At 44.5% G+C, this 25,393-nt stretch overlaps 2 protein-coding genes and 1 pseudogene across 3 annotated transcripts; all 3 read right to left on the bottom strand.

Annotated features, from left to right (window-relative positions):
- Positions 1 to 2,751: 2,751 nt before the first annotated feature.
- On the bottom strand, positions 2,752 to 5,632 carry LOC148085828 (stonustoxin subunit beta-like). The gene is made up of 4 exons (XM_087783911.1): positions 5,573 to 5,632; positions 5,124 to 5,224; positions 3,461 to 4,933; positions 2,752 to 3,362 (listed from the first exon to the last, which is right to left on the bottom strand). Exons 1-4 carry the CDS (start codon positions 5,578 to 5,580, stop codon positions 2,812 to 2,814), a joined length of 2,133 nt encoding a protein of 710 aa, XP_087640037.1. The 5' UTR covers positions 5,581 to 5,632; the 3' UTR covers positions 2,752 to 2,811.
- A 10,137-nt stretch (positions 5,633 to 15,769) lies between these two features.
- LOC148085829 (neoverrucotoxin subunit alpha-like) lies at positions 15,770 to 18,434 on the bottom strand. Its single transcript, XM_087782778.1, has 3 exons — positions 18,338 to 18,434; positions 16,674 to 18,146; positions 15,770 to 16,575 (listed from the first exon to the last, which is right to left on the bottom strand). Exons 1-3 carry the CDS (start codon positions 18,432 to 18,434, stop codon positions 16,037 to 16,039), a joined length of 2,109 nt encoding a protein of 702 aa, XP_087638904.1. The 3' UTR covers positions 15,770 to 16,036.
- A 2,722-nt stretch (positions 18,435 to 21,156) lies between these two features.
- Positions 21,157 to 24,303, bottom strand: LOC148085830 (stonustoxin subunit beta-like; annotated as a pseudogene). The gene is made up of 4 exons (XR_015710446.1): positions 24,201 to 24,303; positions 23,704 to 23,804; positions 22,058 to 23,513; positions 21,157 to 21,959 (listed from the first exon to the last, which is right to left on the bottom strand). The product of XR_015710446.1 is annotated as a stonustoxin subunit beta-like (transcript).
- Positions 24,304 to 25,393: the final 1,090 nt, after the last annotated feature.

A 25,393-nucleotide genomic window follows, 5' to 3' on the forward strand; every position in this document is an offset into this window, starting at 1 on the left:
CTGAAAATTTAAGTGACATTTTCCTGAACATTTCTTTTCCTTGACTTCTGGAACACATGATTTTAATCCAACACCCAGGGACATTGATTTAGAACCAGACTATTATAAGAAATGTTGTGTCTTGAAAAATAAACAAAGTGAATTATACAGTTATAAATTATTGTCGATGTGTTTTATTGATTTTTCTTTTGTGGAAATCTGTGATTTTTAGAAACTGTAGAGAATGATGTTGGAGCATTTAAAATCACCTCACTGTTAGATTAAAATTATTATATACTATACTAATACGCCATACTTAAATTAATGCTAAAAGATAATCAAAATATAAAGTATAAATTACTCGCTTGATCTAAGAGCGGGTACGTGACTACACACTCACAATCAACATTTCACTCCAGACTGATTCACACTAGTTCAAGGCAAGCTTGGATCAGAATTAGAGATACGACACCGGTAATTTAAAACATCTGTTTATCTGCAAATCACACCTTAAATCGTAGAACAAAGAACGAAGCAAGACACACAAGGAAAGGGGGTTAAAAGACGGAAACCCCCACCCGAGAACATTTGAATGATTAGATTATAAGAAAACAAATTAGGAAGTCTCTCAATAGGGGATCGGGACACATGGAACTTGAAAGGACCATTTGGCCGGAAAGAGACGGCCTCCCGGACGGGAAAATCGCCAGTACAGTCGCCGGGACAAAGTGTGTCCGGTCGCGATCGTAAAGCTTGTATTTTGTTTTACTTGGAGCGGCGAAAAAACAACCAGTGACACACTCTTGATTGTTCATCTCTCTCCACGAAGCGAAGTATAAGACCCGGGATGGATGTGATGTCGTGTTGGAGCGACGGAAGCGACTCCGTGCTTTGATCGTTTTATCACACAATATTTGGGTGTAAAAATAAAACCATACTACCGCACAAACACATGCCGAAAAACCCACTCATGAACACAAAGAGAGTCTCACAATGCTGGACAGACGGGCACATGAATTAAAAAGACACAAACACACATTTTGCTCTTCAGAAACAAACACTAAAACATTGACAAAAAGAAAGCACTGACATACAGGGTAATTTAGAAGACAACCACACGGACCAGAAATATCAGACGGAATAAAAAACTGATAAGAAACTTACAAAAGTTGTGTAGACGTTTGGTGTAGATGCTGGAGTGATGGGTGTCAGTGAGGTTTGGGTGTGTATTATATAGCATTAACTTCCCTCAATGACCTCAGCAGCAGATCCTCTTCTCTTTTCTTAAGAAGTTGCATAACTGTGTCTCACTTTTCTAAAGAATCTTTAAAATATGCTGCAGTCAGTATTCTCACCTCCTGGCCATCAGCTGGTACTGGTCACGACCGGTCACTCAGCGGTGAAGTTTTAGTTACACACTCCCTCTAGCTGTGTGCATGCAGTTATTTCATGAAATAAAACGCTTGTTGTGGAAATCTAAGCTATACACGTAGGTGTACCTGTTGCAAGGTGTTGTTAGAAACGAGTCTCCTCAGCAACCGTTTGTACAACAAGCTGAATTGAAGTTGCATGTGTTTTTTTTCTATTGGAGAATGTTTTGTTTGGATGTCCCAAACACGTTAAACAGTAGTTTGCAGGTGAGCCACAAATTTTAAGGACGGTCAGAGACGATCAGACAAAGCGATGATGATGTCAAGTTACTGATTAACAGTTTTATTCTCGTTAAACTCCATATAAAGATGTTTTAAAATTGAAATAATCCACTGGTCGCCTCTGTAAATGCAGTATTCTTGTTAATAAGCGTGTATGTAAAATATAAACATTTACACCAACATCTGAACTCATTTACAAGTGTGATTCATGTCAGACATTTTTAAAATTAACAAATATAAACTGTTTTGTGCACCATTTGGGTTCGAATGAATTACCATTTTTAGTTGGAAATCAATGCAATTCTTAGTACATATGAGTCTGAACTTGTCTGCCGTGGAGGATGAGATTAACACATGCTGACACTGAGCTTAAGACTGGGTCTCGTGGACATTTTTGGAAGTTACTCTCAGAGGAAAAGTATCTTCTTATGAGGAAATATGCTCCTCACGGACTGCATTATTTGAATCTAGTTATTTATGTAAGTCAGTATTTATATGAAGATAATTAAATCCACACATCCTTCCATGATGACTGATTATTAGTCCATTCACTTCATTCAGTGCAAATCATCTGAGTAAAGTATGTTCTTACTTTGCTACGTTGCGCAAATTTGATGAAGGTAGATCTTGTGGACTTGATCATTATAAAAGTAGCTCGCAAACCGAAAAAGTGTGGGCACCCCTGCTCCAAATCATTCCCGAAACCACAGAACAACTTCCTTGTATTTGAACTGATGATCCATGGAGTTTTTCACAATGTCATCAAGTAATTATTAACTTTTGATTCCAACATAGCACACCTTTGCTTTTTTAATGATTTTAATTTTAATTTTAATAATATGTTTTACTAACACATCTTGAGTGGTCATGTGTGTTTGAATGTGTTGTATAGAAAGAAGGAAACAGTAGAAAGTGAATTATAATGTTTTTTATTGCATTGCACTGGAGTTCCAAACAAATCAAAGAGATAAATTCTACTTCATTAAATGTTCAATGTTGTTTAATCAACTGATCAATGACATCACAATCAACATCAATTGGCCAATAAGCCAGCAGACACTTCAAACGTCTGACGGAAAGCTAATCGGATAATTATTGCAAAAGATCAGAACTTCTATATTTTGCTTAAAAGCACAGCACTCTTAGCTAGGTAGCAGGGTAGCTAGCTAACGGTGCTGACTCACTCAATTGGGCAGAAGTGAATGAAGCTCCGCTTATTTTTCAGGTAGCACCCTGGGTAAACTGTAGATATGAAGCTGTCTGAGAAAGTGTGCAAGTGAGTCAGTTGAGTGGTGGAGGCCTTGTAGAAGCTCAGAGTACCACCTGGCCAGTCCAGAAACACACCCAATCGGTTGAGGCCAGTGGATGGAAGTTGTGTTTTAGTCCAATAGCTATCGTGGCCTGTGAATGACACAGCACGAGCAGTAACTTTCCCAAAACACCAGGAGTAAGGACTGTTTCCCAACCAGCTAGTGTGGTCAGTTTTCCTGTCAATCCTCTTGTAAGCAACCCCAACAGCGATATCATCCTCAACACCGTCACTCCACTCCACCTCCCAGTAGCAGCGACCAGTCATCCCTTTGGAGCAAATCACTTGTTGCGCCGGGTCAAAGCGCTCTGGAAGATCCAGGTACGACTGATCTTCTCCATGTGTGGCTTTCTTACGGTCGTCAGACAAACTTATGGAATTGTTGGCTGTGTTCGGATCGAAGGTCAGGTCACCATCAGCGTCTGGTAAGAAGAAATGGTTGATAATGTTAGTTTTTCGTGAAGGCTCATGAAAACCACCTTTATAAAAGGGTTATCCAAAACACAAAGAGACTACTCACACCAAATCAGGTCCTGTTTGTTTGTGACCTTCTCTGGGTGGTCAGGAGGTGGAGGTCTGGAGAAGTCGTCAGACACCAGAGTACCACTCTGGTAGTGGTAGATAGTGGCGCCCTCGTATTTGCTATTTGGCAAGGCAGTCATGAAGAACTTCACACCTCTGCTGTCCCTCAGAGCTGCAGCTAAGTCACGGAAATTGTTGGCTTTTACCCGCATGCTGGAGAGCACGGTGGGGGAGAAGTACCACGGCACATCATTCTGAGCTGTAGGCTCAGCTGAATCCAGGTACTTTGCCATTTCTTCCAGACATGGGTCATCAATCTCCAGGGAGGTGAAGACATAGCAGAGGGCGTCATGGACATTAGCCTCAAGAATCTCTTTGTCCAACTCTGACTGACTCTGTACAAACTTCACGTTGGTGTCAGCCATCATATCAGCGATGGACTGCATCACTGTTACTTCTCGGACTTTGTTGTCCATCCACTGACTCAGTTTCACTTGACTGAAAGGTGATGTGTCTCTTTTCTGAAAGAGATCTATCAACTCATTTTCCTCTTCTGAACCTACACGGATCAAGGGGAGTTTGGTCGACAAAGAGCGCTGAAGAAACTTAACGTAGTAGCCACAGAGGTTATTGAATCTGAACAGCAAGCGGCCAAGATCAGGGAAGGTCTTGGAGACAAGCTCCGACTGTGCCTCATTGCAGTTAATCTGGAACTTCTTCAGATCTTCAATAACCTCTTCTGCTTTCCTTGCCAACTGAATGCTGATATTCTTTGGAACCTCAGGAGCTTTGGGGTACAGGGTGACGAGAGGCAGCATCCACACCCTCAATGGAGCGACGCTATCTTTGCTTGCTCTCAGCAACTTAGGAAGGTTCACGTAGGTCTTCACAGCTTCTTCAAATGTGGCAGGGTTGCTCTCCAGAAGAACGTCACCGTAGAAGGTGCAGGAGAACTTGTTGGTCAAATTCTTCTCCTCCTCTGTCAGATCAATTTTAACTTCACCCTCAACATCAAATAAAGGGATCTTTTTCATCACTGCATTGATCTGACCTTGGATGTTCTGGACCGAGCTGGACTCCAACTTCTCGCTGTCAAAGGCAAAGAAGGCGTTGGCGCCGTAAACAATGCCAGTGACCACATGTGTAGCGAGGTTCATATCAATGATTTTCTGCTGGTTTTCATCCAGCGGCCCCAAAGAGGTCAAGGACAACTGCCTGAAGACAGTGGAGCCCTGGTACTGGAATGTGGCCCTGCATTGATTCCTAAGCTTCTTGTAATCACTCAGGTATTTGGCAGAGCCACTGACTTCAATGAGACCTCCAAGAAAACTGGCCTTCAAAGACGCATTAACGTCCAACATGGAGGTCTTGGACTCAAGAGAGTCTGAAGCCAGGACTTGGAACTGGCTGCTGGGTTCTCCAGTCTCCACGGTGTTCTTATCCAGGACTTGTGGACCCCACAGTGAAAAACCTGGTGAAGACATGAGCTCACACTGAGTTTGGTGCAGAGATGCATTATTAACTCATTTGTTATCTCAGGATTCACGATGTGTTTGTATGTTTGTCGCCTTCATTTCTTGTAATTCAATTATCAGCAATGCTTATTCTGACGCCTTATTTTACTTTCATTCATTGTTCAGTGATTCTTTTTGTGTTCTCACCTGGCACCACCTGTTCAGTCCGGGCGTCGTACAACATCCCTAAGGTGAAAGGTCGTCCCATTGCAGCCACCTTCATTGCAGTGTCTGAAGAAGCCATGATGCTGTCATGAATAGAAGAAAAAAACAGATTTATATAAAATAAAATCTGAGATATGCGCACACACAAATCAGTCCGAAAAAAAATAATATTCAAAACGCACAAAATGATACACACAGGTGGATGGCATGAACATATTCATAAAAGATAACACAGACATAGGAACAACTTGAAAAAATAATTCACAGACACAATCACGTGACAAACAGATTGAACACAATTCAAGACAGTTACCAAGAGATACAGTACTTTCGCATACACTTAAAAATGTTTGAAAGACATCAAATGTAAACCAAGAGCAACACAAAGAATGGACAATCGAAGGAGATTGACATGACATATACACACAAACCTGTTCATGTTGTGTAGGCGATCTTGAAGAAAACTGGTGGTAACTCCGAAAGTTGCTGCTTATTTATACCACTCGCCTCACAAAGTGTTGTTCAGTGGAAAAATGCCACCCCTATGTTTATGGTGCAACCAACCTACAGTAGATAATAAACTGATGAACAGTCCTGAAACATTTTCCTAAGAAGTCCTTTTTTAATTTTTTTATTACAACAACGTTAATGAGTAACCTGCCATTTTATCAAGAATATTGTGTTGTTCTTTGATCTTAATCTTACACAGACACACAATGGGACTCCGATTTATAGATGTGTCATCAATGTATTACACCTCAGGTTGTACTTGGACTCAGATCTAAAATAAGAATCTCTGTCCACGCCAGAACCTGAACCTGAGATCGCCTTTTACCAATCTTATGAAGAACTCACTGCTTTAATGGTACCATTGGTGGTCAGGCTGATGGTGAAGTCGGTGATGCCAATGCCCATGATTCAGGATTGTGAAAGCGATGACAAGAATAAATAAGGTTGGGATACAAAAGAAGACGCCGGAATAGAAGTTTTAAAGTTAAGTGTTCCAGATAAGTGCAATGTTGCTACACTGGAATTTAATGATTACTGTGGTAACCCTCCAAATCATTCCTGAAACCACAGAACAACTTCCTTGTATTTGAACATATCATTTATCACCATGGAGTTTTTCACAATGTCATCAAGTAATTATTAACTTATGATTCCAACGTAGCACATCTTTGCTCTTTTAAAAATGTTCTTATTGATACTAAGGCAGGTCTTCACTTCGGTCAGGATACCCCAACATAAATTGTCACCTCGCAGTTCCCATTAAAGTATCAATATTTCAATTTAAAAGTCAAATATACACAGTCATGCAACAGTCTGGTGATGATGTTGAAGAGTATCAGGATGATCCCTTGGTCAATGATGGAGATGACTGAATGAAATCATGTTGTTGATGGTAATGAAGATGAGGATGAAGATAACAATGTCAGTGGTGATGGTGATAATGATGGTAAAAACAACATCAGAGAGACAAAGTAGGAGAGAAGGAAACACGGATGCTGTGTTAGTTTTATCAATTGATTTTCTTTTTCAAAGCGTTAAAAGATTGAATTAATGATTCCTAATATGTTTTTGTAAAACATCTTAAGTGGTCATGTGTGTTTAAATGTGTTGTACAGAAAGAAGGAAACAGAAGAAAGTGGATTATAATGTTTTTTATTGCATTGCACTTGAGTTCCAAACAAATCAAAGAGATCAATTCTACTTCATTATATGTTCAATGTTGTTTAATCAACTGATCAATGACATCACAATCAACATCAATTGGCCAATAAGCCAGCAGACACTTCAAACGTCTGACGGAAGATAATCGGATAATTATTGCAAAAGATCACAACTTCTATATTTTGCTTAAAAGCACAGCACTGTTAGCTAGGTAGCAGGGTAGCTAGCTAACGGTTGTTCAGTGGAAAAATGTCACTCCTATGTTTATAGTGCAACCCAACCCAGATTAATTTCAACTACTGAACATTCCTGAAACGCTTTCCCAAGAAGTCCTCTTTTTTTCATTGCAACAATGTTACTGAGTAACCTGCCTGTGTCATGATGCGGAAGGAAACCCAGGAGCAGTAAGTGTCTGTTTGTCAAACTTGACAGTTTTATTTAGGGGCAGGCAGAGGGATCGTCAAAAGCAATCCAGGAAAAAAAGCAAACAGGAGCGATATCCGAAAAACAGGTCAGGGGCACAGGCAGGCAGAAAGGCGAGAAAAGTACCAGGGTCAAAACCGGGAAGGCAAAACAATCTCGAAACAGGAGTCTATAACGTGAAATAAACACTAGACAACATGGGACAGCGAGTGTGACGAACCGACAAAGACTCAGGGAGAGTGAGCAGAATAAGAATGCTTCCAGCAATCAGTGGCAGCTGCAGAGCAGGAGAACACCAGACCAGTGCTGTGTCTCAAATCGCATACTAGCGTACTAAAAGTTAGTATTTTTAGTGCGTTAGTGCGTCTCAATTCTTAGTATGCGAAATTTAGTGCGCCATGCACACTAAATTGGCGTACTAACACACCCACAAAACTGAGCATGGTTCGATGGACACTAACCACCCTAAACAGCCGCCATCTTAGTGACGTTTCAAATGGAAGTTACGTCATATATAAATGCATATATATGCATATACTTACAGGTGCATTTTCAGCACAGTGCTGTGTCTCAAATCGCATACTACTCTTAGTATACTAAAAGTTAGTATGCATCAGTTTAGTCTTTGTACTAACAGTGGTATCAGCAAGCCCTCTAACCGCTTGGTTATTGGTTTACTCCGAGGCACCGCCTCGTCTCTGAGAAAGCTTAATGAACTCGCCACCCAGCAGGGGGTAGTCCACTTCCTATAAAGGCAGGAAACACCCGCCGCACTTCCTCCAACTGAAAACTCAGCGAGAAGGGCGGCCGCTGGGCTACGAGATTAGAGGGCTTCGCACCAATTGGTAGAACCTGAGATTATGGGGTACTGCTTCATATTGGTGCTCCGCCCCCTAACCGCTTCGCTAATGGTTTAAACCCAAGGCGAAGTCTGACGGGATAAATGTACCCCCAGCTGGACGCCGCTCCTGAAGCAGCATCGCTAGGGCCCGGCCGGCCCAGGATCCAAGTCTACTGGAGCCGTGGGCCTCGAGGGGGGCACAGCAGCACTCAAAACCGTGAGCTACTGATCCCGCCGTCACGTCGAGGAGATAGGCCTTAGCAAAGGTTGACGTGGACGCCCAAGAAGAAGCTGAGCAGATGTCCTCTGCTGCCACACCCCGCAAAAGAGGCACTGAGGCTGCCAAACCACGGGTGGAATGTGCCCTCAGTCCGCTAGGAGCAGATCCACCCACTGCTTGGTAGGCCCGGATAACGGCCGATCTCACCCAATGAGAAAACCTCTGGGAGGAGATCGCCTCACCCTGTCGGCATCTACCGCGGCAGATGAATATGGCATCAGAGCGCCTAAACAAAGCCACCCGCCGCAATGACACCGAAGACTCCTCGATGCCAAGAAAACACACTCAGGGCTAGTGGAGAGAGCACAAAGCTCACTCGCTCTCTTCGTGGTTGTTAGTGCCAGAAGGAGCGATACCTTGAAAGACAAGATATCCAGTGGGACTTGGTCAAGAGGCTCGAAGGTCGGGTGAGAGAGTCCAGTACAAACTGGAGATCCCACTGAGGGCTGGAAGGCCTTGCAGGAGGTCGAAGCCTGCAGGCACCCTGTAAGAAAACGCGTCACCAGAGGGTGGGCGCGAGCCGAAGCACCCTCAAACCCGACATGCCTCGTTGCTATGGCTGATGCGAACACTCTCATTGTCGCCACAGTCCATCCGCTATCCAGCAAAAGTTGCAGGAAAGACAGTACACCGGAGACCAAACAGGAGCTCGGGTCCAAGGACCTGTCTGCACACCAGCGGGAGATAATCCCCCACTTTGAGGCATAAAGCCTTTGTGTCGACGGGGCCAAAGGCAATCCGATGCCCTGAGGGAGAACCAGAGAGGACATCTGAAGTTCTCCTTGCTGGCGAAGAGGTCTGCCACTGGGTGACCGAACCGAGACCATATCTCAGCTCTCCACTGCCTCGGACAGACCCCATTCGTCCTGGACGGCCCCCACCCGACAGTCTGTCCGCTACTGCGTTCAGCTCGCCCAGTACATGCTGAGCTCTGAGAGAAAGCAGGTGACGGTCTGCCCACAGCCAAATCTTCTTTTCCACACTCAGAAGGGCTGGGGATCTGACTACACCTTGGCGATTTATGTACGCCACGGCGGTGAAGCTGTCGGATAGCACTAGGACGTTGGACCGTGACAGTTGGGCAGAGAGGTGAAGCAGGACGTTGTAAATTGCCTTTAGCTCTAGCCAGTTTATGTGACTGTACACTGGTCTCCCCCGCTGGCGTAGGCCTGACCCGAGGTGCCTCCCCAACCTGTCAGAGAAGCGTCTGTGAACACCTGAGTGAAGGACGCAACCCAATGGAACTCTCCGTCTGAGGTTTGCTACAGATTCCCAAAAACTGGATGTCCTGCAAAACCCGAGCGGGAAGGCACACTTTCGACCCTGTTCCCGCTTGGGAACACAGAAACTGTGTTGTCAGTCGGAGAATGGGCTGGATACGCACGTCCGGGAGGCGCACGTATCCCTCCTCAGTGTTCAATAGTACCCCCAGGTAAACTAACTGTCTAACTGGAGTCAGAGCGCTCTTGCTGAGGTTCACCGTGAATCCCAGGGTGGCAATATGGTTCAACACCTTCTGTGTGTGAGTGTACCTTTCTGCCTCTGACCGGGCAAGGATCAACCAGTCGTCCAGATAGGTCAAGATCAATTCAATTCAATTCAATTTTATTTAAAGTGTCTTATCATAACAAAGTTATCTCAAGACACTATACAGTTGAAATAAGACTACAGTTGATTAAGGAAAATAGATCCCAGCAATTCAACAAAGAGCAAGAAACAAAACACTGTACAGTGAGCTGTACAGTGAGCAATGGCGAGGAAAAACTTCCTTTTAGAAGGCAGAAACCTCGAGCGGAACCCGACTCATTGTTGACGGCCTGCCGCTTTGACTGGCTGGGAGGAAGGATTGGGGGGTAGACAGATGGATAAGGAGAGGAGTGAGGGAGGATATAGTGAGAGAAAAGAGGAGAGTGTAGGAGGGTCCATGGGGGTGCTGGAGAGAACTCGGGATCTGATGACGTGGTGAAGATCCTGGATCAGCAGCAGCTCTGGAGGTGGATCCCTGGATCAGCAACAGCTCTGGAGGTGGATCCCTGGATCAGCAGCAGCTCTGGAGGTGGATCCCTGGGGCTCCGGGAGAGAAATAAAAAGGTGTGGGTTTGGGGCAAATGTAGACAATACACAGGTATACAGACTCCGGTGACGGGTGAAGATATATAGAGGGGAGGGGGGGGTGGGGTTGAAATAGCCAGGCCAGAGGGCACATACCTAGCACAGCAGATCCAGACACAGGGGCCCAAGCCGCGGCAGGAACCCGAGGGAGACCAGGGCCCGGCAGGCGAGATAACCACCAGAGCCGACCCCAAACACCAGCGAGAAGGCGGACCACCACCGGGGGCGCGAGAGGGCGAGCACAGGCGAGGACGACCGAGGAAGCAGAGAGGGGGAGGCACCAGGCGCAGGCACCGTGGCAGAGGGGCAGCCAGAAGAACCAGTCAGGGGATAGGGCCCCGGAGCCAGACCGGGCGACGATCCTCACCCCACTCACTCTTAATGGCTCCAGTGCCGCCTCCACACACTTGGTGAAGGTCCCTTGTGCCAGAGAGTAGCCGAACGGGAGTCGAGTGTATTGAAACACACGATTCGAGGGCAAAAAGCAAGTACTTTCGATGTGAAAGTACGCGTCAGTCAGGTCGATAGATTTCATCCAATCTCCTGGACTAACACCTGTGAGCAGTTTCTTGACCGTCAACATGCGAAACGGGCGGGTAGCTATCAATTTGTTCAAATAGCTGAGGTCCAGTATGGGCCTCCAACCCCCAGTCTTCTTTGGCACAAGGAATTACCGGGAGTAAAACCCTGTCATCATCTCTGCTGCAGGAACCAGCTCTACTGCAGCAGAGTAGAGACCTCATTTCTTAGACAGGATAATTTTTCCTGCTCCGCCATGCATGTCCAGAGAATCCCTGAAAAACGCGGGGGTTGATGGGCAAATTGGAGCGCATAGCCCCACCTGATTACTTCCCTCTGCCATCTGGACTGAAGTAAAACCAGGCGATTCCAAGCCGAATAATGTTGTGTCAGAACTGCAGCCCTGACGAAAGTTGGGTTGTCCTCCGGCCCGCCCCCGCGAAAGTCCCAGAGCGGGCCGTTGACGAAAGGGCATCACACAAGCCGCTTCTCTATCTCTTGAATCAACAGAGCATGTACTCGAGCTGAATTCACTAGAACCCCCACTCTCATACATAAAATCCGGCTCTGTGGGAGAAACGCGCAAGTGCGCGTGAGAAACCTCAGATGCGTCTTGCATGTACCCTTTCCCCCCCGGAAGTCTCCCCAGCTCCCCGAACACTCCTTAGTGTCACCGGAGCTGACAAAAGTCCGAGATCTGGAGGAATTTGCTGGAGAATTTAACCAGAGCTGATGTGAGCTCAGAATTGGTCGCGTGCGCGTCGGCACCGCATCACTCACCGCGTCCAGTACATTCTCAAGCTCAGCTGGCGGTCCTGACCTGCTCATCACTCGTGAGATCCGACCGCCACGCACCTCTCCAGATGATCAACCAGAAGGTGCGATAGCTCCTCTCGCCTGGTCTCAGAACGGCGAGAAAACTTGCGCGTAAAAGCGCCATGTTGCGTCAGTTCCATGGCGTTTTCTCTTTTCCACCGCCATACATGACATCCTCCGCGGTGCCAGTGCTTGTTGGCAGCGCTGTGGGGGAAGGAACAACCTCCGGTCAACATAGACATGTCCGGACTAGTTCCACTTACATCATCAGCTGTCAAGCTCTGTCTGGCACGAGCGCTTGTCGACGCGGAAGTAAACACAGCTGAAGCCGGCCCCGCGGACATTTGCTCGTCTGGAAACAAAACACACGTGGTTGGAGTCTGCCACTCATTCGTGTGGACAGACTCCGTTATTACAGTCTCAGCATGACCCGGACGAAGGGGTTTAAAAACCTCCTTCGAACTGTGTTCTGAGAGGAAACGCTCGCCGTCTATGAACGGCGGAGCATGTTAGCTTAGCATTAGCGGCGAAAGTTTCAAATGACGCCTGTGAATACATCACACTCATAGGCGGAAACACTACTAACATCTCTCTCAGAACGAACCACAGAAACGTCATACGTTCTATGGTTTTATTTCTTATATATGCCCTTGAATGAATAGGGGGGAGGAGGGCTCCCCCCGATAAGATGCCTTGCCATCTCTGCGTCGTCGCCGCTGCCGGTCCCTTGACCACCGACTCTGCTGCGGATCTTAGCGACGCTCACTCGTCGCCTGCTGCCGCTGTTGCCGATGTTGTTGGTGCTGCTGGGGTGGCTGGCTCTGGTGACGCTTCACCCCAGCACCAGATGATGAGGCCGACGAACGGGATCTCCGTCTCTGAGCGCTGCATCCCTGTCGCGCCTCGTCATCACGCCTATGCAGGTGATGCCGGAGCTGCTCCGACTCCTGCTGCGCTGCCTCCTGGCATGCCACGATGTTCCGGAGATCCGGACCAAACAGAGAATCCTCTGTTATTGGTCCATCCAGGAGTACCCTCCGATCTTTCTCCGGCAGCGCTGTGGCCAAGTCTAGCCACAGATGCCGGTGGCCCAGCTGTCCAGTGTCGCGGAGTCTCCCTCCCAGGATCGCATACGCCTGCGACATCCTGAGGAGCGCAGCCACCGAGTTCTTGACTTCCTCCATCTCAGAAGGTCCAAGGTCGTTTCGGTCCACGGTGAGCCTGTCGAGCGCACCGCACAGGAGAGCCATGTTGTTTGCGAGGGAGACCACCTGCGTCCCCCCCATATAGGTTCTGTTGAACAACATAGCCGTCAACCTGTCTTCAGGTCTAGGCAGAGCTACAGGGCGGCTTGGCCAGAGCCGAGTTCCTGGGTCGAGGGCAGCACATACCGCATCCGCATCATGCCGCTAGTCCACCCCGTCCACAAGGCAGTAGGGTCCATAGGCTCCTACGGGAGGCCCCGCAGACATGGGAGAGGCAGACAAACAATCCCCCGGAACCGCAGGCCTGCGCGCCTCATTCCGCCCGACCTTCACTCCGCATGTAAACCAGGGTGCCGCGAGTGGAGGTGCTGGGGGGAGCTCGACCTCCATGCGATTTGCGGCGGCAGTGAAGATGCGCGGAAGGACGTCAAGCGGGTAGCGAGGGATCAGCCCGGTTCCCCCGCCCGCTTCGACATCTACGGCCTCAGATCAGCCTCATAACACCGCCAGTCGTCCTCCTCATCGTAGTCGGGCCAGGACGCTGCGTGCGTCGACAGGCCTCGTACGCTTCCCGTCTCCGTCGGACCTCCACGGGAAGCGCACGGCAGGCCCCACAATCAGCAATCGCGTGATCAGGACCTAGGCAGACAAAACAGAAAACATGTGTGTGTCCCCCTCCCCCAGGGGGGCGAGTTCATTAGGCTTTCTGAGAGATGAGGAGGTGCCTCAGGGTAAACCAATAGCGAAGCGGTTGGGGGGAGCACCAATATGAAGGAGAACAGCCTGTTTATCAAAAATATTGTGTTGTTCTTTGATCTTAATCTTACACAGACACACAATGGGACTCAGATGTACAGATGTGTCATCAATGTATTGTACCTCAAGGTTCTACTTGTACTCAGATAGAGAATAAGAATCTCTCTCCACGCCAGAACCTGAACCTGGGATCGCCTTTTACCAATCTTATGAAGAACTCACTACTTTAATGGCTTTGTGACCCTGGTCTGGAAAAGCGCCATACAAATAAAAATTACTTACTTGCTTACTTACCATTGGCGGTCAAGCTGATGGTGAAGTTGGTGATGCCAATGCCCATGATTCAGGATTGTGAAAGCGATGACAATAATAATTAAGGTTGGGATACAAATGAAGTCGCCGGAATAGAAGTTTTAAAGTTATGTGTTCCAGATAAATGCAATGTTGCTACACTGGAATTTAATGATTACTGTGGTAACCCTCCAAATCAGGGGTTCCAATACGTCGATCGCGAAGCTGTCTCTAGTAGATCGGCTGATTTAATAAAACATGATAGAAGAAAATAGTGAACAGAGCTTAGATTTAGTGCTGTGCATGTCAATCGAATGGTTATTGCACCGATTGGTTAAAAATTTGATTGACATATACAGCAGCCAATCTGAGCTCTCGCCTCTTCCAGTGAACGCACGTCAAAGTTCATATGAATCGAGAAAAAAAAGAGCAAAATGTGCGGACTTCCCGACAGTAATTTTACGCAATTCAGAAAAACAATATACAATTATAAGCTTTTTTTTTTTTTATAATATATCGAACAAAATAATGCGCGTTTGATCGCTTCAGGTTCTTCTCTACGAGAGTCACACAAACATCACGTCAGTTCCATCAAAGTGAAGCTGCAGGTTCCAATGAAAGCAACAAACGCCGGTTTTCCTCATATGATCATGTGATCGAGGATACATCCTTAAAACACACTTGTATTGATACACCATCACATGATGACTATTTGTAAATTACCTTTATCTCACAAATATAATTAGAATACGCTCAAACCCAAACACGCTAAACAGTAGTTTGCAGGTGAACCACAAATTCTAAGGACGCTCAGAGACGATCAGACAAAGCGATGATGATGTGAAGTTACTGATTAACAGTTTTATTCTCGTTAAACTTCATATAAAGATGTTTTAAAATTGAAATAATCCACTGGTCGCCTCTGTAAATGCAGTATTCTTGTTAATAAGCGTGTATGTAAAATATAAACATTTACACCAACATCTGAACTCATTTACAAGTGTGATTCATGTCAGACATTTTTAAAATTAACAAATATAAACTGTTTTGTGCACCATTTGGGATCGAATGAATTACCATTTTTAGTTGGAAATCAATGCAATTCTTAGTACATATGAGTCCTACAGTTGTCTGCAGTGGAGGATGAGATTTAACACAGGCTGACACTGAGCTTAAGACTGGGTCTCGTGGACATTTTTGGAAGTTACTCTCAGAGGAAAAGTATCTTCTTATGAGGAAATATGCTCCTCACGGACTGCACTATTTGAATCTAGTTATTTATGTTAGTCAGTATTTATATGAAGATAATTAAATCCACACATCCTTCCATCGTGACTGATTATTAGTCCATTCACTTCATTCAGTGCAAATCATCTGAGTAAAGTATGTTCTTACTTTGCTACGTTGCGCAAATTTGATGAAGGTAGATCTTGTGGACTTGATCATTATAAAAGTAGCTCGCAAACCGAAAAAGTGTGGGCACCCCTGCTCCAAATCATTCCCGAAACCACAGAACAACTTCCTTGTATTTGCACTGATGATCCATGGAGTTTTTTCACAATGTCATCAAGTTATTAACTTTTGATTCCAAAGTAGCACACCTTTGCTTTTTTAATAATTTTATTTTTAATTTTAATAATATGTTTTACTAACACATCTTCAGTGGTCATGTGTGTTTGAATGTGTTGTATAGAAAGAAGGAAAGAGTAGAAAGTGAATTATAATGTTTTTTATTGCATTGCACTTGAGTTCCAAACAAATCAAAGAGATAAATTCTACTTCATTATATGTTCAATGTTGTTTAATCAACTGATCAATGACATCACAATCAACATCAATTGGCCAATAAGCCAGCAGACACTTCAAACGTCTGACGGAAAGCTAATCGGATAATTATTGCAAAAGATCACAAATTCTATATTTTGCTTAAAAGAACAGCACTGTAAGGTAGGTAGCAGGGTAGCTAGCTAACGGTGCTGACTCACTCACATGGGCAGAAGTGAATGAAGCCCCGCTTATTTTTCAGGTAGCACCCTGGGTAAACTGGAGCTATGAAGCTGCCTGAGAAAGTGTACAAGTGAGTCAGCTCAGTGGTGGAGGCCTTGTAGAAGCTCAGAGTACCACCTGGCCAGTCCAGAAACACACCCAATCGGTTGAGGCCAGTGGATGGAAGTTGTGTTTCAGTCCAATAGCTATCGTGGCCTGTGAATGACACAGCACGAGCAGTAACTTTCCCAAAGCACCAGGAGTAAGGACTGTTTCCTAACCAGCTAGTGCGGTCAATCCTCTTGTAAGCAACCCCTACAGCGATATCATCCTCAACACCGTCACTCCACTCCACCTCCCAGTAGCAGCGACCAGTCATCCCTTTGGAGCAAATCACTTGTGGCACCAGGTCAAAGCGCTCTGGAAGATCCGGGTACGACTGATCTTCTCCATGTGTGGCTTTCTTACGGTCGTCAGACAAACTTATGGAATTGTTGGCTGTGTTCAGATCGAAGGTCAGGTCACCATCAGCGTCTGGTAAGAAGAAATGGTTGATAATGTTAGTTTTTCGTGAAGGCTCATGAGAACCACCTTTATAAAAGGGTCATCCAAAACACAAAGAGACTACTCACACCAAATCAGCTCCTGTTTGTTTGTGACCTTCTCTGGGTGGTCAGGAGGTGGAGGCCTGGAGAAGTCGTCAGACACCAGAGTACCACTCTGGTAGTGGTAGATTGTGGCGCCCTCGTATTTGCTATTTGGCAAGGCAGTCATGAGGAACTTCACACCTCTGCTGTCCCTTAGAGCTGCAGCTAAGTCACGGAAATTGTTGGCTTTCTCCCGCATGCTGGAGAGCACGGTGGGGGAGAAGTTCCACGGCACATCATTCTGAGCTGTAAGCTCAGCTGAATCCAGGTACTTTGCCATTTCTTCCAGACATGGGTCATCAATCTCCAGGGAGGTGAAGACATAGCAGAGGGCGTCATGGACATTAGCCTCAAGAATCTCTTTGTCCAACTCTGACTGACTCTGTACAAACTTCACGTTGGTGTCAGCCATCATATCAGCGATGGACTGCATCACTGTTACTTCTCGGACTTTGTTGTCCATCCACAGACTCAGTTTCACTTGACTGAAAGGTGATGTTTCTCTTTTCTGGAAGAGATCAATCAACTCCTTTTCCTCTTCTGAACCTACACGGATCAAGGGGAGTTTGGTCGAAAGAGAGCGCTGAAGAAACTCAACGTAGTAGCCACAGAGGTTATTGAATCTTAACAGCAAGCGGCCAAGATCAGGGAAGGTCTTGGAGACAAGCTCTGACTGAGCCTCATTGCAGTTAATCTGGAACTTCTTCAGATCTTCAATAACCTCTTCTGCTCTCCTTGCTAACTGAATGCTGATGTTCTTTGGAACCTCAGGAGCTTTGGGGTACAGGGTGACGAGAGGCAGCATCCACACCTTCAATGGAGCGACGCTATCTTTGCTTGCTCTCAGCAACTTAGGAAGGTTCACGTAGGTCTTCACAGCTTCTTCAAATGTGGCAGGGTTGCTCTCCAGAAGAACGTCACCGTAGAAGGTGCAGGAGAACTTGTTGGTCAAATTCTTCTCCTCCTCTGTCAGATCAATTTTAACTTCACCCTCAACATCAAATAAAGGGATCTTTTTCATCACTGCATTGATCTGACCCTGGATGTTCTGGACCGAACTGGACTCCAACTTCTCGCTGTCAAAGGCAAAGAAGGCGTTGGCGCCGTAAACAATGCCAATGACAACATGTGTAGCGAGGTTCATATCAATGATTTTCTGCTGGTTTTCATCCAGCGGCCCCAAAGAGGTCAAGGACAACTGCCTGAAGACAGTGGAGCCCTGGTACTGGAATGTGGCCCTGCATTGATTCCTAAGCTTCTTGTAATCACTCAGGTATTTGGCAGAGCCACTGACTTCAATGAGACCTCCAAGAAAACTGGCCTTCAAAGACGCATTAACGTCCAACATGGAGGTCTTGGACTCAAGAGAGTCTGAAGCCAGGACTTGGAACTGGCTGCTGGGTTCTCCAGTCTCCACGGTGTTCGTATCCAGGACTTGTGGATCCCACAGTGACGAACCTGGTGAAGACATGAGCTCACACTGAGTTTGGTGCAGAGATGCATTATTAACTCATTTGTTATCTCAGGATTCCTGATGTGTTTGTATGTTTGTCGCCTTCATTTCTTGTAATTCAATTATCAGCAATGCTTCTTCTGACGCCTTATTTTACTTTCAGCCATTGCTCAGTAATTTTTTTTTGTGTTCTCACCTGGCACCACCTGTTCAGTCCGGGCGTCGTACAACATCCCTAAGGTGAAAGGTCGTCCCATTGCAGCCACCTTCATTGCAGTGTCTGAAGAAGCCATGATGCTGAAAGAACAAGTGTTACACACAGGATAAACATGCACATAAACACCAAACACATGCACTCACACATAATGTATACACATATAAACACACACCTTTATTTGTTGAGTTGTGTATTGGTTTCAAGAGCAGCTGAAACTTTCAGATGTAAAAGGTTTTGCTGAAAATTCAAGTGACATTTTCCTGAACATTTATTTTCCTTGACTTCTGGAACACATGATTTTAATCCAACACCCAGGGACATTGATTTAGAACCAGACTATTATAAGAAATGTTGTGTCTTGAAAAATAAACAAAGTGAATTATACAGTTATAAATTATTGTCGATGTGTTTTATTGATTTTTCTTTTGTGGAAATCTGTGATTTTTAGAAACTGTAGAGAATGATGTTGGAGCATTTAAAATCACCTCACTGTTAGATTAAAATTATTATATACTATACTAATACGCCATACTTAAATGAATGCTAAAAGATAATCAAAATATAAAGTATAAATTACTCGCTTGATCTAAGAGCGGGTACGTGACTACACACTCACAATCAACATTTCACTCCAGACTGATTCACACTAGTTCAAGGCAAGCTTGGATCAGAATTAGAGATACGACACCGGTAATTTAAAACATCTGTTTATCTGCAAATCACACCTTAAATCGTAGAACAAAGAACGAAGCAAGACACACAAGGAAAGGGGGTTAAAAGACGGAAACCCCCACCCGAGAACATTTGAATGATTAGATTACAAGAAAACAAATTAGGAAGTCTCTCAATGGGGGATCGGGACACATGGAACTTGAAAGGTCCATTTGGCCGGAAAGAGACGGCCTCCCGGACGGGAAAATCGCCAGTACAGTCGCCGGGACAAAGTGTGTCCGGTCGCGATCGTAAAGCTTGTATTTTGTTTTACTTGGAGCGGCGAAAAAACAACCAGTGACACACTCTTGATTGTTCATCTCTCTCCACGAAGCGAAATATAAGACCTGGGATGGATGTGACGTCGTGTTGGAGCGACGGAAGCGACTCCGTGCTTTGATCGTTTTATCACACAATATTTGGGTGTAAAAATAAAACCATACTACCGCACAAACATATGCCGAAAAACCCACGAGAACCAATGCACTCATGAACACAAAGAGAGTCTCACAATGATAGACAAACGGGCACATGAATTAAATAGACACAAACACACATTTTGCTCTTCAGAAACAAACACTAAAACATTGACAAAAAGAAAGCACTGACATACAGGGTAATTTAGAAGACAACCACACGGACCAGAAATATCAGACGGAATAAAAAACTGATAAGAAACTTACAAAAGTTGTGTAGACGTTTGGTGTAGATGCTGGAGTGATGGGTGTCAGTGAGGTTTGGGTGTGTATTATATAGCATTAACTTCCCTCAATGACCTCAGCAGCAGATCCTCTACTCTTTTCTTAAGAAGTTGCATAACTGTGTCTAACTTTTTAAAGAATCTTTAAAATATGCTGCAGTCAGTATTCTCACCTCCTGGCCATCAGCTGGTACTGGTCACGACCGGTCACTCAGCGGTGAAGTTTTAGTTACACACTCCCTCTAGCTGTGTGCATGCAGTTATTTCATGAAATAAAACGCTTGTTGTGGAAATCTAAGCTATACACGTAGGTGTACCTGTTGCAAGGTGTTGTTAGAAACGTGTCTCCTCAGCAACCGTTTGTACAACAAGCTGAATTGAAGTTGCACGTGTTTTTTTTTCTATTGGAGAATGTTTTGTTTGGATGTCCCAAACACGTTAAACAGTTGTTTGCAGGTGAGCCACAAATTCTAAGGACGGTCAGAGACGATCAGACAAAGCGATGATGATGTGAAGTTACTGATTAACAGTTTTATTCTCGTTAAACTTCATATAAAGATGTTTTAAAATTGAAATAATCCACTGGTCGCCTCTGTAAATGCAGTATTCTTGTTAATAAGCGTGTATGTAAAATATAAACATTTACACCAACATCTGAACTCATTTACAAGTGTGATTCATGTCAGACATTTTTAAAATTAACAAATATAAACTGTTTTGTGCACCATTTGGGATCGAATGAATTACCATTTTTAGTTGGAAATCAATGCAATTCTTAGTACATATGAGTCCTACACTTGTCTGCTGTGGAGGATGAGATTTAACACAGGCTGACACTGAGCTTAAGACTGGGTCTCGTGGACATTTTTGGAAGTTACTCTCAGAGGAAAAGTATCTTCTTATGAGGAAATATGCTCCTCACGGACTGCACTATTTGAATCTAGTTATTTATGTAAGTCAGTATTTATATGAAGATAATTAAATCCACACATCCTTCCATCATGACTGATTATTAGTCCATTCACTTCATTCAGTGCAAATCATCTGAGTAAAGTATGTTCTTACTTTGCTAGGTTGCGCAAATTTGATGAAGGTAGATCTTGTGGACTTGATCATTATAAAAGTAGCTCGCAAACCGAAAAAGTGTGGGCACCCCTGCTCCAAATCATTCCCGAAACCACAGAACAACTTCCTTGTATTTGAACTGATGATCCATGGAGTTTTTCACAATGTCATCAAGTAATTATTAACTTTTGATTCCAACATAGCACACCTTTGCTTTTTTAATAATTTTAATTTTTAATTTTAATAATATGTTTTACTAACACATCTTGAGTGGTCATGTGTGTTTGAATGTGTTGTATAGAAAGAGGGAAACAGTAGAAAGTGAATTATAATGGTTTTTATTGCATTGCACTGGAGTTCCAAACAAATCAAAGAGATAAATTGTACTTCATTAAATGTTCAATGTTGTTTAATCAACTGATCAACATCAATTGGCCAATAAGCCAGCAGACTCTTCAAACGTCTGACGGAAAGCTAATCGGATAATTATTGCAAAAGATCAGAACTTCTATATTTTGCTTAAAAGCACAGCACTCTTAGCTAGGTAGCAGGGTAGCTAGCTAACGGTGCTGACTCACTCAATTGGGCAGAAGTGAATGAAGTTCTGCTTATTTTTCAGGTAGCACCCTGGGTAAACTGGAGATATGAAGCTGCCTGAGAAAGTGTGCAAGTGAGTCAGCTGAGTGGTGGAGGCCTTGTAGAAGCTCAGAGTACCACATGGCCAGTCCAGAAACACACCCAATCGGTTGAGGCCAGTGGATGGAAGTTGTGTTTCAGTCCAATAGCTATCGTGGCCTGTGAATGACACAGCACGAGCAGTAACTTTCCCAAAACACCAGGAGTAAGGACTGTTTCCCAACCAGCTAGTGTGGTCAGTTTTCCTGTCAATCCTCTTGTAAGCAACCCCTACAGCGATATCATCCTCAACACCGTCACGCCACTCCACCTCCCAGTAGCAGCGACCAGTCATCCCTTTGGAGCAAATCACCTGTTGCGCCGGGTCAAAGCGCTCTGGAAGATCCAGGTACGACTGATCTTCTCCATGTGTGTCTTTCTTATGGTCGTCGGACAAACTTATGGAATTGTTGGCTGTGTTCAGATCGAAGGTCAGGTCACCATCAGCGTCTGGTAAGAAGAAATGGTTGATAATGTTAGTTTTTCGTGAAGGCTCATGAAAACCACCTTTATAAAAGGGTCATCCAAAACACAAAGAGACTACTCACACCAAATCAGCTCCTGTTTGTTTGTGACCTTCTCTGGGTGGTCAGGAGGTGGAGGTCTGGAGAAGTCGTCAGACACCAGAGTACCACTCTGGTAGTGGTAGATGGTGGCGCCCTCGTATTTGCTATTTGGCAAGGCAGTCATGAAGAACTTCACACCTCTGCTGTCCCTCAGAGCTGCAGCTAAGTCACGGAAATTGTTGGCTTTTACCCGCATGCTGGAGAGCACGGTGGGGGAGAAGTACCACGGCACATCATTCTGAGCTGTAGGCTCAGCTGAATCCAGGTACTTTGCCATTTCTTCCAGACATGGGTCATCAATCTCCAGGGAGGTGAAGACATAGCAGAGGGCGTCATGGACATTAGCCTCAAGAATCTCTTTGTCCAACTCTGACTGACTCTCTATAAGCTTCACGTTGGTGTCAGTCATCATATCAGCGATGGACTGCATCACTGTCACTTCTCTGACTTTGTTGTCCATCCACTGACTCAGTTTCACTTGACTGAAAGGTGATGTGTCTCTTTTCTGGAAGAGATCTATCAACTCCTTTTCCTCTTCTGAACCTACACGGATCAAGGGGAGTTTGGTCGACAGAGAGCGCTGAAGAAACTTAACGTAGTAGCCACAGAGGTTATTGAATCTGAACAGCAAGCGGCCAAGATCAGGGAAGGTCTTGGAGACAAGCTCCGACTGAGCCTCATTGCAGTTAATCTGGAACTTCTTCAGATCTTCAATAACCTCTTCTGCTTTCCTTGCCAACTGAATGCTGATATTCTTTGGAACCTCAGGAGCTTTGGGGTACAGGGTGACGAGAGGCAGCATCCACACCTTCAATGGAGCGACGCTATCTTTGCTTGCTCTCAGCAACTTAGGAAGGTTCACGTAGGTCTTCACAGCTTCTTCAAATGTGGCAGGGTTGCTCTCCAGAAGAACGTCACCGTAGAAGGTGCAGGAGAACTTGTTGGTCAAATTCTTCTCCTCCTCTGTCAGATCAATTTTAACTTCACCCTCAACATCAAATGAAGGGATCTTTTTTATCACTGCTTTGATCTGACCTTGGATGTTCTGGACCGAGCTGGACTCCAACTTCTCGCTGTCAAAGGCAAAGAAGGCGTTGGCGCCGTAAACAATGCCAGTGACCACATGTGTTGCGAGGTTCATATCAATGATTTTCTGCTGGTTTTCATCCAGCGGCCCCAAAGAGGTCAAGGACAACTGCCTGGTACTGGAATGTGGCCCTGCATTGATTCTTAAGCTTCTTGTAATCATTCAGGTATTTGGCAGAGCCACTGACTTCAATGAGACTTCCAAGAAAACTGGCCTTCAAAGACGCATTAACGTCCAACATGGAGGTCTTGGACTCAAGAGAGTCTGAAGCCAGGACTTGGAACTGGCTGCTGGGTTCTCCAGTCTCCACGGTGTTCGTATCCAGGACTTGTGGATCCCACAGTGACAAACCTGGTGAAGACATGAGCTCACACTGAGTTTGGTGCAGAGATGCATTATTAACTCATTTGTTATCTCAGGATTCATGATGTGTTTGTATGTTTGTCGCCTTCATTTCTTGTAATTCATTTATCAGCAATGCTTATTCTGACGCTTTATTTTACTTTCATTAATTGCTCAGTGATTCCTTTTGTGTTCTCACCTGGCACCACCTGTTCAGTCCGGGCGTCGTACAACATCCCTAAGGTGAAAGGTCGTCCCATTGCAGCCACCTTCATTGCAGTGTCTGAAGAAGCCATGATGCTGTCATGAATAGAAGAAAAAAACAGATTTATATAAAATTAAATCTGAGATATGCGCACACACAAATCAGTCTGAAAAAAAATTATATTCAAAACACACAAAATGATACACACAGGTGGATGGCATAAACATATTCATAAAAAATACACTCTGACTCATTACACCCCAGAAACACACACAAACCATCTGATTTAAGATAACACAGACATAGGAACAACTTGAAAAAATAATTCACAGAAACAATCACGTAACAAACAGATTGAACACAATTCAAGAGAGTTACCGAGAGATACTTTCACATACACTTAAAAATGTTTGAAAGATATCAAATGTAAACCAAGAGCAACACAAAGAATGGACAATCGGAGGAGATTGACATGACATATACACACAAACCTGTTCATGTTGTGTAGGTGATCTTGAAGAAAACTGGTGGTAACTCAGAAAGTTGCTGCTTATTTATACCATTCACCTCACAAAGTGTTGTTCAGTGGAAAAAGGCCACCCCTATGTTTATGGTGCAACCAACCTACAGTAGATAATAAACTGATGAACAGTCCTGAAACGTGAACGTGAAGTGTTCCAGATAAGTGCAATGTTGCTACACTGGAATTTAATGATTACTGTGGTAACCCTCCAAATCATTCCCTAAACCACAGAATAACTTCCTTGTATTTGAACGAATGATCCATGGAGTTTTTCACAATGTCATCAAGTAATTATTAACTTTTGATTCCAACATAGCACATCTTTACCCTTTTAAAAAAAAATCTTATTGATACTAAGGCAGGTCTTCACTACGGTCAGGATACCCCAACATAAATTGTCACCTCGCAGTTCCCATTAAAGTATTGTTAGATTAAAATTATTATACACTATACGTATACGCCATACTTAAATTAATGCTAAAAGACAATCAAAATATAAAGTATAAATTACTCGCTTGATCTAAGAGCTTAAACGTTTGAATACACATTCACAATCAACATTTCACTCCAGACTTATACACTGTTACAAGAAAAGCTTGAAACAGAATTAGAGATACGACACCGGTTACCTTTATCTAAAACATCTGTTTATCTGCCAATCATACCTTAAATCGTAGATCAAAGAACAAAGCAAGACACATCCGGAAAAGGGGGTTAAAAGACGGAAACCCCCACCCGAGAACATTTGAATGATAAGATTACAAGAAAATAAATCAGGATGTCTTCTCTACGGGGGATCCGGACACAGGGAACTTGAAAGAACCATTTGGGCGGAAAGAGACGACCCCCCGGACCAGAAATTTGCCTTAAATATAGCAATGTTTCTACAGATCAGGACCTTTTCTCCCGGGACTATTGACCTGTAAAGTCGCCGGAAGAAAGTGTGTCCGATTGTAAAGCTTGTTCTTTCTGACCATCAATTAATAACCTTTGATTTCATTTTAAAAGACCCAAGTCTACAGAGCAGGAGCACTCTCAAAAGATGTCTGTCTGAAAGTGCCGTTACCAAGTTTATGGAAACAATTCCCTCAGTGCTCAGTAAAATGCCTAGCCTCAGTGTGTCAAGAAACTCTACCCATAGTCACCCCGACATTGATAACT

The sequence above is a fragment of the Callionymus lyra genome, chromosome 2, assembly GCF_982586985.1.
Source record: "Callionymus lyra chromosome 2, fCalLyr1.hap1.1, whole genome shotgun sequence".
Classification (NCBI taxonomy): Eukaryota; Metazoa; Chordata; class Actinopteri; order Syngnathiformes; family Callionymidae; genus Callionymus; species Callionymus lyra.